Source organism: Heterodontus francisci, chromosome 24 (genome assembly GCF_036365525.1).
Source record: "Heterodontus francisci isolate sHetFra1 chromosome 24, sHetFra1.hap1, whole genome shotgun sequence".
NCBI lineage: Eukaryota > Metazoa > Chordata > Chondrichthyes > Heterodontiformes > Heterodontidae > Heterodontus > Heterodontus francisci.
Genome location: NC_090394.1, coordinates 26274088 through 26288328, shown reverse-complemented (window position 1 = coordinate 26288328; position 14241 = coordinate 26274088). Strand labels below are relative to the sequence as shown.

Genomic DNA, 14241 nt, shown 5'->3' with positions numbered 1-14241 from the left:
TTCCACCCTGGGAAAAAACTTCTGACTATCCACTCTGTCCATGCCGCTTATAACTTTGTAAACCTCTATCATGTTGCCCCTCCACCTCCGTCGTTTCAGTGAAAACAATCCGAGTTTATCCAACCTCTCCTCATAGCTAATGCCCTCCAGACCAGGCAACATCCTGGTAAACCTCTTCTGTACCCTTTCTAAAGCCTCCACATCCTTCTGGTAGTGCGGCGACCAGAATTGCACGCAATATTCTAAGTGTGGCCTAATTAAAGTTCTGTACAGCTGCAGCATGACTTGCCAATTTTTATACTCTATGCCCCGACCAATGAAGGCAAGCATGCCGTATGCCTTCTTGACTACCTTATCCACCTGCGTTGCCACTTTCAGTGACCTGTGGACCTGTACGCCCAGATCTCTCTGCCTGTCAATACTCCTAAGGGGTCTGCCATTTACTGTATACTTCCCACCTGCATTAGACCTTCCAAAATACATTACCTCACATTTGTCCGGATTAAACTCCATCTGCCATTTCTCCGCCCAAGTCTCCAACCGATCTATATCCTGCTGTATCCTTTGACAATCCTCCTCACTATCTGCAACTCCACCAACCTTTGTGTCGTCGGCAAACTTACTAATCAGACCAGCTACATTTTCCTCCAAATCATTTATATTTACTACAAAGAGCAAAGGTCCCAGCACAGATCCCTGCGGAACACCACTCGTCACTTCCCTCCATTCAGAAAAGCACCCTTCCACTGCTACCCTTTGTCTTCTGTGACTGAGCCAGTTCTGTATCCATCTTGCCAGCTCACCTCTGAACCCGTGTGACTTCACCTTTTGTACCAGTCTGCCATGAGGGACCTTGTCAAAGGCTTTACTGAAGTCCATATAGATAACATCCCGTTTTTAGTACATGTGGTTGAAATTAGACATTGGCTCAACTATATCAGAATGTGGACAATTACACAAATCTACTTCACAGGAACAGGCCATTCTGCTTAACTGGTCTATGTCAGTGTTTATGCTCCACACGAGCCTCCTCCCACCCCTCTTCGTCTAACCCTATCAATATATCCTTCTACTCCTTTATCCCTCATGCTTTTATCTAGCTACCCCTTAAATGTATCTATGCTATTCACCTCAACTGCTCTTTGAGGTCACGAGTTCCACATTTTAACTAATTTCTGGGTAACTGAAAACATTTTAATAACTGGGGAACATTTCCTGTTTAAATCAAGATTATTTATTTTGCTGTTACTCAGTAATTCTGTTCAAGAGGAATGAATGGGAAGTCACTTAACAGATTGGAATTCAAAGGTTGAGTGGTCATGATTTCCATTCAACAACATTAAATGTTGGTCCATCTCCAGCTGGAGTCCTGTTAATCATGGAGTGTGAATTTTATTCCAGGTATGTGTGATGCCGGCCTGATTCTTCACCAGCTGGCCTGTAATGGTGTGCTGGAGGGGATCCGTATCTGCAGGAAAGGTTTTCCCAACAGATTGCAGTATCCTGAGTTTAAACAGAGGCAAGTTACATACCAGCCTACTTATATATATTCACAGCACAACCAGCTCTGTTTGATTTAAGGCTCTTTGTTATAATAACACAATCAAACAAGTCCATTGGGGTCACCACCTGCCAGTTTTTTCCAAATAATTGCATTTATATAACACCTTTAATATCATAAAATGTTCCACAGTGCATCACAGGAGCATCATTAAGTACAAAATCTGGCACTAGCCACATGAAAAAATATTAGGACAGCTGACGAGAAGCTTGGTCAAAGAAGTGGCTTTTAAAGGAAGAGAGAGAGAGGCAGAGAGGTTTAGAGAGGGAATTCCAGAGCTTAGGGTGAAGTCACAGCTGTCAGTGGCAGAGTAATTAAAATCAAGTTTCACAAGTGACCTGAATTGGAGGAACACAGATCTCAAAGGGCTGCAGGGCTGGAGGAGGTAATCGAGATAGGAAGGAGAACCATGGAAGGTTTTGAAAACAAGGATGAAAATCTTAAAATCGAGGCATTGTCGGACCAAGAGCCACTGTAGCTCAGTGATGGATGAACAGGTTAGGATACAGGCAGCAGAGTTTTAGATGATCTCAAGTTTGCGGAAGGTGCAAGGTGGGAGGCTAGCCAGGAGAGCAATAGAATAGCAGAGTCTAGAGGTAACAAAGGCGTGGATAAGGGTCTCAGCAGCAGATGAGCTGAGGCATGGGTGGTTAGGTGCAATGTTACAGAGGTGGAAATAACTGGTCTTGGTGATGGAGAGGATGTAGGGTCGGAAGCTCAGCTCAGTTAACAGGGAGACCGAGGTTGCAATCAGTCTGGTTCAGCCTCCGACGGTGGCCAGCAAGAGGATGGGGTCGGTGGCAAGGAAATGGAATTTGTGGCCTCCAAAATCTATTTTTACGTCTAATTCAAAGCAATGAAAAACAGAACTATAAACTTGAATACGAAAGCTGTAAACTTAACACAATCTTCAGGCCTGCACAAAATTTGTATCATTTAACTTATTTTTTTTGGTTAGGTACCACATCTTGAATCCTAATGTCATCCCTAAGGGATTTGTTGATAACAAGAAAGCTTCAGAATTGGTCCTTGGTTCTCTTGGTCTAGACGACAATGAATACAAAATTGGACACACAAAGGTAACGTATCATCAGGTTAAACAGAAAAAAACTCTTGAATTATAAAGTTACACAGATGTTACTGCAGACATGTGGGTTCAGCAGTTTGGTTCATTTGGTATGAATGATGGATATTGTTACGTCCAGGTGAGGAGGGGGGTCTCAGGCTCCCCTCTTGCCTTTCCTCCTGTTTGACTGCAACAGGGTTTATTCCTTTTAAACAGTGGTTGTGATTACAATCTCTGAGTGTTTTACCTTTTACCTTTTACTGTGATTGTAAAAGAACCAATCAGACAGGTTTTCTTGAGTTTCAACAAGAAAGAAGTAAGTTTATATACTTAACGCTGTCACCCCGATTTTAAAAAAAATACTAAAAAAAATGCTACACATTCACGCACACATTCACACGAGAATCACACACATGCAAATAGATTACAGGGGATATATAGATATGGTGGCTGGATTAAAATCCAGAATAAATGGAACTTCAATACACAGTTTGTGAAGTGGATGATCCGGTAGTCCTTGTTAGAAGCTATGTTCTTCAAGTCCTGACTGGTCAAAGTGCACTTTGTGGTTGGCCTGCTTTGCTCAGGGTTTTCTTGAAGGCAGAATTGTAGTTGGCTCTCTTCCCCTGGTTGCTGGCTGTAGTAGTCTGTAGGCTTGGAAGATCCACAGTCACAGACGGTTTTCAAACTTGATGTTTTCTGGGGAGAGAGAAAGGGAAGCACACAGCTTTCTCCGCTGTTGCAGTCTCAGTTTCTGCTTGTCTTTTTGTCCAAAGGAAACAAAATAAGTTCCCCCCGAGATGGACAGATGGTCACATGGCTGCTTCAGGTTTTCTGGAACCTTCTAATGAAATTCAAGGTTAGGAATCGGCTCCACATGCCCCAGGATGCCAATGTACACTTGGAGAGTGTTTGCTCTTTCAAAGTCAATCTGTCAGAATTGCCTTGACAGCCATGCTAATAAAGCCATTTTAGGTAATTCAATCACTTCGAGAAAGCCATTGTCTGGCTGGGCTTCTTGTTAAGAGTTTTTTCTCCAGTTCAGTCTCCTGATATTTCAGATGCAAATTGCAGTGGCCATCTTGGCTGCTAGATTTTTAAAAGTTACTATAGGATTTTTTCCCATTAAAGGTCTAATGTAAATTTCCAACCAATGAAATTAATATTTCTCATTTGGCATATGGGGTTTTCTTGACAATATTGTCACACTGCATTTTAGTTAAATTGTACTGTGACATTTGAAAATACACTTGAGATCAAATACCTATCATGAGAGACCTTTAGTTATTCCACATTCACTCTGTGTCTACAGCAGGAATCTTCCAATGATTTTCTGGTAACTGTGCCATCGGACCACAAGAACATAAAACGTTTCAATCCCAGTCGTAAGTTTAAGACTATTAAAGGAATTGATAGGGTAGATTGAAAGAAACTATTTCCTTTGCTACAAGAGTCTAAATTACAAGGATGAATAATCTTAAAATTAGAGCTAAGTTGTGATATCAGGGTGATATCAGGAAGCACTTCTTCACACAAAGGTTAGTGGAAGTCTAGAACTCATTCCCTAAAAACCTGTTGAAGCTGGGGGTCAATTTAAAGTTTCAAAGCTGAGATAGATAAAATTTTGTTTGCTAAGGAAACCAAGGGTTACAGAACCAAGGTTGGTAAATGAGATTAAGATACAGATCAACAATGATCTAACTGAATGGAGGAAAAGGCTTGAGGGGCTGAATTGTATACCTCTGTTCCAGGCATTGTACCAGAACAATTCTGGATTTACTCCAAATTCACATCAGGAATGAAACAGAGTAATTAAGTGAGAAGCCACAAAAATTTAAAATATATTTCTTTAGTCATGGTTGCAGTGACCCTTAGTGTTTACTGCTGTGCCGAGGGTTTATCAGTTTTGGATGGACATAGGTCAAAGTCTCCCATTAGTGTTTGTTACACGGTTTACATCTGTTATATGTACTTTACAGGTGTTCTTCCGTGCTGGTGTTCTGGCTAAGCTAGAGGATTTCCGTGATGAGCGACTGGCAAGGATTTTGACAATGATTCAGTGTCGTTCCCGTGGGATGCTGATGCGCATAGAATTCAAAAAGATGCTGGAGAGAAGGTGAAACACCGTATTCAGTAAAACTTTACATATAAATCCTACAATAATGATATATTGTGTATAATCTTGGAAAGAATATTTTTCATGAAGCTATACATTGGCACATAGGTATTGTGAGATGAAATAAGGCCAAGGTCCATTGAGTTCACCTTCTACCATCCTCGTAGTCGTGTGATACAATGATAATGGAGTTCTTGCCTAATCATAGCAATCAATCTCTATCAATTAGTCTACAACAGATCCAGACATGAGGCAAGGAAAGCCCCCAATGGTGGAAAGCTTTGGGAACCAGAGGTTTTAAATAAATTTTTTGTTCCCAAGCATATTACACGTATCACTCCATGTGGAAAAATATTTGAGATTTATTTTGTGCAAATCGCCCAAACTTGTGTATTATATGCGGAGATATACCAGTACACGACATAGCTTGGAAATTCTTGGCCAGCCTCCTGGAGACCAACAATGGGAAGAGAGTAATTTCAGCTCTGATCCCTGATCCTATCCAAAACCCAGGGGTCAGGGCCGTTAGCACATTTTGGGTGGGTACACATAATTACCATGTAATGACTGAATAAAAAATGATGGGAAGGTGATATCAAAATTAGTCAAGAGGAGGTTACTATTTCTTGTTTCTCTAATCTTGTATGCTGCTAAGATATACCTTTCTTGCACTCTTTCATTTCCAGAATAGCACTAATAGTTATTCAACGCAATATCCGCAAATTCCTGAAACTACGCTTTTGGGGCTGGTGGAAGTTGTACACCAAGGTATTTATTATAAAGGCTTTGCTGTTTCTGACAGCCTTATTATACCATGTAAAGGATGACTTATGATGTTCTTATCCTGAGCTGCACAGACTAGGTTTGATTCCCTGTGTGTATTTGTCCAGTTGATTTCAGGCAGGGAGGAAGTAAAGATGCTGCCATTTGTCTGAATACCTCTGGTTTAGGTTATGAATATAGGTTACTACTTCCAAACGTTCAGTGATCACTCTTGCTGGAAGTACGTGTGCCTGATCATTGGATGAAGTGGAATCAGGTTGGGTTCTATAAGACTCTTAAACAGGAGGTCTCACTTCCCCCTAAGGTCCTGACCCCATACTAGGCATCAATGGCATGAAACAAACTTTGGATACAATTTCCACTTTATGTGGAAAACCTTTATGAATCCACTCAGCAATAGTACATACTTACAACACTAGTTGCATAGTTAGACCCGCGTACAGGGGCTCATTCCCAGGTGGTCAGGTCCGTTGAACGAATTCTTCCGCATGACTTCCTGTGACTGACCAAGTTACGCTTCCTGGCTGCAGCATCAATGTGCTTGTGGGCTGTGGCTTTATACCTCTTTCTGACCCTGGTCCCTTGACATATAAGGTAATATCTCGAAATGAGGCATCCAATTGGGTTTTAGTGCCTTATCAATCCCATCATGGCTATGCTTAACTTTGTTGGTGGGGAAACTTCTGGAAAAAATAATTCAGGACAAAATTACTGGTCACAAGGACATATGCGGATTAATTAAAGAAAGCCAGCATTGATTTCTTAAGGGAAAATCATGTTTTACTAACTTGCGGGAGTTTTTTGGGGAGGTAACAGAGAGGGTTGATGAAAGCAATGCTGTTGATATAGTGTACATGGACTTTCAAAAGGCACTTGCTACAGTGCCACACAACAGACTTGTGAGCAAGGTTATAACTCATAGAATAAAATGACAGGAAACAAAGAGTAGTGGTTAATGGATGTTTTTCGGGCTGGAGGAAGGTTTGTAGTGGAGATTCCCAGGGGTCAGTGTTGGGACCCTTGCTTTTCCTGGTATATATTAATGACCTAGACCAGGCACAACTTCAAAGTTTGCAGATGATACAAAACTTGGAAGCATTGTGAACGATGAGGGGATAGTGTCGAGTTACAAAAGGACATACACAAGTTGGTGGAATGGGCAGATAGGTGGCAGATGAAGTTCAATGCAGAGAAATGTGAAGTGATTCATTTTGGTAGGGAGAACAGGGAGAGACAATATAAAATAAAGGGTACAATTCTAAAGGGGGTGCAGGAGCAGAGGGACCTTGGTGTATATGTGCATCAGTCATTGAAGGTGGCAGGACAGGTTGAGAGCGCAGTTAATAAAGCATCCTGGGTTTTATTAATAGGGGTGTAGAGTACAACAGCAAGGAAGTTATATTGAACTTGGATAAGACACTAGCTTGGCCTTAGCTGGAGTATTGCATCCAGTTCTGGGCGCCACACTTTAGGAAAGACGTGAGGGCATTGGAGAGAGTGCAGAAAAGATTGATTCCAGGGATGAGGAACTTCAGTTATGAAGATAGATTGGAGAAGTTAGGACTGTTTTCCTTAGAGAAGAGAAGGCTGAGAGGTGATTTAATAGAGGTATTCAAAATCATGAGGGGTCTGGACAGAGTAGATAGAGAGAAACTGTTCCCACTCGTGAAAGGATCGAGAACAAGAGGGCACAGATTTGAAGTATTTGCTAAGAGAAGCAGAAGTGACATGAGGAAAAACTTTTTCTCGCAGCGAGTAGTTAAGGTCTGGAATGCGCTGCCTGAGAACATAGTCGAGGCAGGTTCAATTGAAGCATTCAAAAGGGAATTAGACAGTTATATGAAAAGTTAGAATGTGCAGGGTTATGGGGAGAAGTGGGGGGAATAGAGCTGAGTGAATTGCTCTTTCAGAGAGCTGGTGCAGACATGATGGGCTGAATGGCCTCCTTCTGCACTGTAACAATTTAGTGATTCTGTGATGCAAGACCACCTGCACGTGGTTATTTCTTGCTGTCAGCAGGGGTGTCTCCAGGTGTATACCAGCAATGGATGTGATATCTGCATCTTGATAAGGCAGGAAAAAAGCCATTGCACATATCCAGAGAGGCCATTGTCTATGACAGTTGTTGTAGACAGTGTGTCTGAGGTTGTAGTTAATCTGGGCCACCACCCTAATGACATGTCCCGATATGTCTGTGTGCGTGTGTGTGTGTCTCTGTTCAGTTAAAACTATCTTTATTTTTAAAAAGTCCAAGCGATGTTGGCTTCAGTCAGAATTCTTCTCTCTTCATCCTGATGTCCTCCGCGCTCCATTTTCTTACAATCCAGTGAGTTCCACATCACAACTGGTTACATTTTACTTGAAAACAGAAATAGAAGAGATATTAAAAATGCCTTACAGCATAACAGAAATAAAAGATATTAAAACACCTTACAGTTCTGATGCCTTCAGAGGTGAAACATCCTGACGACACTTCCTGTCCAGGCTTACACATGCAGAATGACCACAAGAATGTGAAACCCATCACCACAAGGAGTGGTTGAGGCGAATAGCATAGATGCATTTAACAGTGAAGCTTGATAAGCATATGAGGGTGAAAGGTTTAGAGGGTTATGCTGATAGGGTTATATTAACAGGACTGGGAGGAGGCTCATGTGGAGCAAAACCACCGCGATAGACCAACTGAGCCGAATGGCCTGTTTCTGTGCTGTGAAATTCTATAGAATTTTGCATAAAACTATCTAAGATGCTGCTACAAACCATTCACCATGTTTAAAGTCAGATAATTCGACCCGGACAAAGTGTTTAATATGTCCCTTGAAAAGCATTCGTTATTCATGCTTTCAGATTCCCTGTGAATTCTCTTGAATTAGCAGCACAGCATATTCTAATGTTTCGGAACTTTAAAAAAATACATTACATCAGACCTTGTTGCAAACAGTAAATAACTATATTGCAAATATTCAGCTGTGGCTCAGCTGGTCGCACTCTTGCCTCTGAGTTGTGAGGTTCTAAGTTCAAGTCTCACTCCATGGCTTGAGCACAAAAATCAAGGTTGCTGCTCCAGGACTGTAGCCATTGTTGTAATGTAGGGAAGCATGGCAGCCAAATTGTGCACAGCAAGGCCCCACAAACTGGAATGAAATAATGATCAGCTAACCTGCTTTTAGTGAGGTTGGTTAAGGGAGAAATAATGTCCTGGACACCGGGGAGAACTCCCCTCCTCTTCTTCAAAATAGTACCATGGGATCTTGGAGGGCAGACAAGATCTCAGTTTTGCAGTTCATCGGAAAGATGTTACCTCCGACAGTGCAGCACTCCCTCAATATGGCACTGGAGTGTCAGTGCAGATTACACGCTCACGTCTCTGTCCAGATGCCCTATTTCCTTGTAGATGGCTTCCATATAAATGTCACTTCTGTTGACCAACTTTTGTATTTTGTATTTTCTTTGAACGATGATCATGATTTTAGCTGTTTCTTTGCAATCTCTGAAGTCCTCCAATTCTGGCCTCTTGCACATCCCTGATTTTAATTGCTCCACCAGTGGTGACCATGCCTTCAGCTGCCAAGGCCCTAAGTTCTTGAATTTCTTCCCTAAAGCACTGCACCTCTGTACCCCTCCCGCCTTCTTCAAGTCACTCCTTAAAAGCTATCTCTGACAAAGCTTTTAGTCGCCTATCCTATATCCCTTTATGTGGCTCAGTGTTACATTTTGCTTGCTAATGCTCCCAGGAAGTGCAGCTATAAAGATGCTATATAAATGCAGGTTGTTCTTACTGTCTATTTATAAGAAAAAGTCCCTATCATTGCAAGTTATGTTTTTAGATGCCAAACTGATTCTATCTTGTTGTATTTAGGTTAAGCCTCTGTTGAATGTGGCCCGTCAGGAGGATGAGATGAAACAGAAAGAGGAGGAACTAAGGGCCGCACTGTCACAGACCAATGAACTCCTTAACCGCATCAAGGAGCTCGAGCAGAAGACAGCAACTCTTTCGCAGGAAAAGAATGATCTCTTACTGCAAGTCCAGGCTGTACGTAATCCGCAACAACTAGCAATAGAGTAGGACATAACCATATAGACATAACAATCGCAGAATTACTCAGAACCATTTTAGTCAATATTACTTTAGTACATGTGTAGAGACTGACTCCATTATTACATTTGCCTCAGTGTAATACCACAACTGAAAGACAGCACCTCTGAAAGTGCAGCACTCCATCAGTACTACTCTAGAGTGTTAACCTAGATTTGTGTTCTAAACTCTGGAGTGAGAGGAGAAATCACAAACTTCTGACTCAAAGTCAAGAATGCTACCTATTGAGCCACGGTTGACAAAGCAAACACTTTCATTCAGTCATCCTCACCTAGATACAATTCTGTTTTATTTTTATAGAAAAAGCAAATAAAATATGGGAATTTTGATCATATAATGCATGCACCTTTAATTCAAAATGGACACTGACCCAGCGAAGGAGACATATGGTGGGAAGGGGTAACCATATGTTTTCTGAAAGATGTGAGTTTTAAGAAGGGTCTTGAAGCAGGGGAAGTAAGTGGAGAGGTGGTGGGTTTTATGGAGGAAATTCCAGAGAAGGCCAAAAAATGGCTGAGGGCATAGTTGCCAAAGGTAGGGTGAAGGAAGGTGTTGACCAAAAAGCTAGAATTGGAGGAACAGAGTGTTTGGAGAGGAAAGGAGTTGTAGAGTTGTAGGGTTGGAGGAAGTGACAGAGATAGTTTGGGGCAAGGCCATGAAGTGGAATTAGGCTGGGTAGTTCTTTATCGACCGGCACAGACACAATGGGCTGAATGGCCTCCTTCTGTGTTGTAAACTTTCTATGATTTCTATTTCACAAAGTGGCGACTGTACTATATAATATTAACAAATATTCAGAATTTCACTGAAACTAATATTAAACGGTCAGACTGATAATTCTCTACAGCAGAGTACAACTGCACACAAGCTTCTGCTATTTCTCAATGGACACTTCTACCCATTCCCTGATATCACCTAGCATATTAATTATTAAAAGGAATTATGGTCAAGGAGATGAGGAGTACTTTTTTTACGCAGCAAGTTCTTGTGATCTGGAATGCCATGCCTGAAAGGCTGCTGGAAGCAGATTTAATAGTAACTTTCAAAAGGGAATTGGATAAATACTTGAAAAAGAAAACAAACTGTAGGCTACAGGAAAAGAGCAGGGGAGTGGGACTAATTGGATAGCTCTTTCAAAGAGCCAGCACAGGCACACTGGGCTGAATGGCCTCCTTCTGTGCTGTATAATTCTATGACAATATCACTTTGCTACAAATGGTTTTCGCATCTTCCACAGAAAATCACCTGTATTTCTCTTTTCCTTTTCCACAGGAACAAGAAAACATATCTGATCTAGAGGAACGTCTTACTCAACTGATGAAGACAAAGATGGAAAATGAAAATCAGATCTCAGATATGAAGGAACGGCTTGAGGAAGAGGAGAATGCCAGCTCAAATCTCTCAACTCATAAGAGAAAGCTAGAGTCAGAATTGTCTGACTTGAAACTGGACCTCGAGGGTCTGGAGACAACCCTTGTTAAAACTGAGAAAGAAAAGCAGGTATCGTGAAAATGTATCCGCCTGATTATTTCCCTTATGATAAATAATAGCAAAACTACAAGAAGGCCTAATGCAGTTACATTTAAAGTCTGGAGACATTTAAATGCCCTCCGACTGCAGGTCCATTCGGACCTCACACTATCCCAAGTACAATGGGACACCCTCAAGATAGTCTTTTGAGACACTACATGACCTTTGTCTCACCAAGAGGCATAGCTGCTTGTAAATGCAAAGAGAGAGAGCTGGGACAAAGATAAAACAGTTAGATATCTAGCACAGAGGTATAGAATGGAGAGCACTAAAGGAACCTGATGTAGGCAGAAGAGAACAAACAACTTATCAATGAGCTTCTCTGGTCTCTCAGAATCAAACAGTGTGACAAGGGGGAGAAGTCACAGCAACAGCTCACATATACCCTACAGCAGTAAAGCACAGCTGATAGTGTCCTCAACTCTGACCCCACTGAGGTCAACTGAGAACTTAGAAATTACAATGCTTGTCTTCTACTTCTTAACTTAACCAACCAAAAAAAATACAAAACCCTATCGAACCTCCCACCTGCCAAGAAAACTCCTCAGTCTCAAATAGCAATGCAGCTTGTGTGAGTGTTCGCATACACGTAAAAATACATGCACGCAGACATATAGGCTCACACTTTATTAGGTATAGTTTAATGTTACCTTCCAATGATTACCTGTTTAATTAAATTCCACTAGGCTCTGGATAACAAGGTGCGCACGCTGACCATAGACCTCAGTCAGCGAGATGACTTAATTGCCAAGCTGCAAAAGGAGAAAAGAGCCTTGGAAGAACTTCACCAGGTTAGTACGAGTTTGCAGAGCCACTGCACTACCATTTGCAGTGGTAATAACCATGAACTATTTCCAAATTTCCTGTCATTATCACTTGAAATACAGTTTGGCAATTTCACAAAACATTCATAATTGAGCTAAATGACTCCGGTGCACTGAGTGCATGGTCTGTGAAAATGTTATTTCTTCACCTCTAGCACCAGGATTCAAATCACTGCCAAACTGTTGGAATTAAAGCAACTTCTATCTGATGGTTGTCCAACGTGTTATACGGTTACCCATAAGGTTTACACAGATCAGCTTAGAAGGATGTAGCAACTGAATACATTTCATGAGAAATGATGCTACAGAAATCCCTTCGTAATTGAATCTACTGAATGTTGGTGTTTGCAATGGTACCATCATTAGTACTTATTGCTTGATTTTATTTGGTAAAAATTTGTAAGAAAAATAAACAGTACTCAAATCTTAAACTCAGTGCCAACAAAAGGATTAGTAACTCTTTGTACTGAAGTGCGAACAAACTTTTCCCTGTTATATTGACAGTTGTGACACTGATGTCACAGTTGTTGCAATAGGGTCACTAGGCTGTGGCTTCAGGATAATAAACTCTGATGACATCTTTAGGAATGTGATACAGGAGTAGGCCTTTCGGCCCCTTGAGCCGGCTCTCCCATTCAGTTAGATCATTGCTGATCTGTACCTCAACTCCATTTACGCACCTTAACTCTATATCCCTTGATACTCTTAGCTCAATTTGTGATAAAAGTACTTACAGTCCTTATTAAAGCAAATATAATTGGAATCATCACTCAAATGATATTGTTGTCCTATTTTATTATTCCAGAAAACACTGGATGATCTTCAGTCTGAGGAAGATAAAGTTAATCACCTCACCAAGACCAATGGAAAACTCAACTCTCAGATCCAAGAGGTAACTCTAAAATAAAAGCAAAATATTGCAGATGCTGGAAATCTGAAATAAAAACAGTAAGTGCTGGAAATACTCAGCAGGTCTGGCAGCATCTGTGGAGAGAGAAGCAGAGTTAACGTTTCAGGTCAGTGACCTTTCACCAGAAGTTCTGATGAAAGGTCACAGACCTGAAATGTTAACTCTGTTTCTGTCTCCACAGATGCTGCCAGACCTGCTGAGTATTCCCAGCACTTTCTGTTTTATTCCAAGAGGTAACTCTTTAGGTTATTTGAAAAATATGTTATCTTAGACCAGGGTTGTCCAATTTTTTTATCTTCATTGGCCACATAGTTGCATGCCAAGGATCCTTAAATGTTGTACATAAAGTTTCAATGTATGTTCCCATTCATATTTATATATATCCAAGCATTCTGATTTCAGATTTATCTATCAATGATGCAACAGAGAAAAGAATAAACATTTCCAAATTTGCTGACCTGCAACATTCAAACAGGGCAAATCCGAATAGAACTGAATTTCTCATGCATTGTGGGCTGGATTTCTAAAGGTCAATGATGCATGGCTCATGGGCACCACTTTGGACATCCCTGCTTTGGACAAACAGCATAGCAATAGTACTCCTTAGGGAAGGGAACTGAGGTCTCCTTGGAGTTGTGGGGACTTTGAAATGATTGCTCACTAATGGAAAACTAGAACCAAATCTGCCTTCTGGGGAGCACTCAGTACCTAAATCAGACAGCTCTGCAGTACTGCATGGCACTATTGATGTTAGATCAGTGAGTCTGGCTCAGTAATGAATGAGAGAGGTAAAACTGCCACTGGGAGATGGGATTCATTCCATTCAACAACAAATGATCATGCAAGTCAATGCCCTAGAGGGGCATTGGCTAGACAAGCAGGGGAACATGAATCTCAGTAAGTGGCGCATAACCACACATGTTGAGTTTTTGTTTGTTCAAAGCTTGGGTACACACCATCTTGGGCAAATAACTGTGCCCACTTCTCAGAAGCTTGGTTTGGAGACTCCCCACAATGATGCGATGATAATGCATCTTTTTAACTTTACTTGGATCATAATGAGTGGTTAAAGTGGATTGCTGTGCAAGCAAACGATTGTAGTCAAACACTTGACCGCCGTTTAAACACATGACAGCTGGAGGATAACTGGAGCCAGGAGAAGAAAATCAGGGCTGAGGTAGAGAAAGCTCGGCGAAAGGCTGAGGGAGACCTGAAGATGACCATTGAAAACCTGAATGAGATGGAAAGAGCAAAGATTGACCTGGAGGAGGTTCTTAAGAAGTAAGTGGCTTATTTTTCAGTTTTATATCCATGAGTACATATAATATCTCCTGCTGTGGTTCTGCATCAATCTT

At 41.3% G+C, this 14241-nt stretch overlaps 1 protein-coding gene across 1 annotated transcript in view; it reads left to right on the top strand.

Moving 5' to 3' along the window:
* Positions 1–14241, top strand: part of LOC137383255 (myosin-16-like) — a 96691-nt gene that overhangs the window by 46257 nt on the left and 36193 nt on the right. The window contains exons 18-26 of the mRNA XM_068055783.1: positions 1402–1519; positions 2520–2640; positions 4607–4743; positions 5430–5511; positions 9386–9559; positions 10895–11122; positions 11839–11943; positions 12782–12868; positions 14022–14167. Coding sequence (XP_067911884.1) covers positions 1402–1519; positions 2520–2640; positions 4607–4743; positions 5430–5511; positions 9386–9559; positions 10895–11122; positions 11839–11943; positions 12782–12868; positions 14022–14167 — 1198 coding nt within the window. The remainder of the gene's footprint in view (positions 1–1401; positions 1520–2519; positions 2641–4606; positions 4744–5429; positions 5512–9385; positions 9560–10894; positions 11123–11838; positions 11944–12781; positions 12869–14021; positions 14168–14241) is intronic.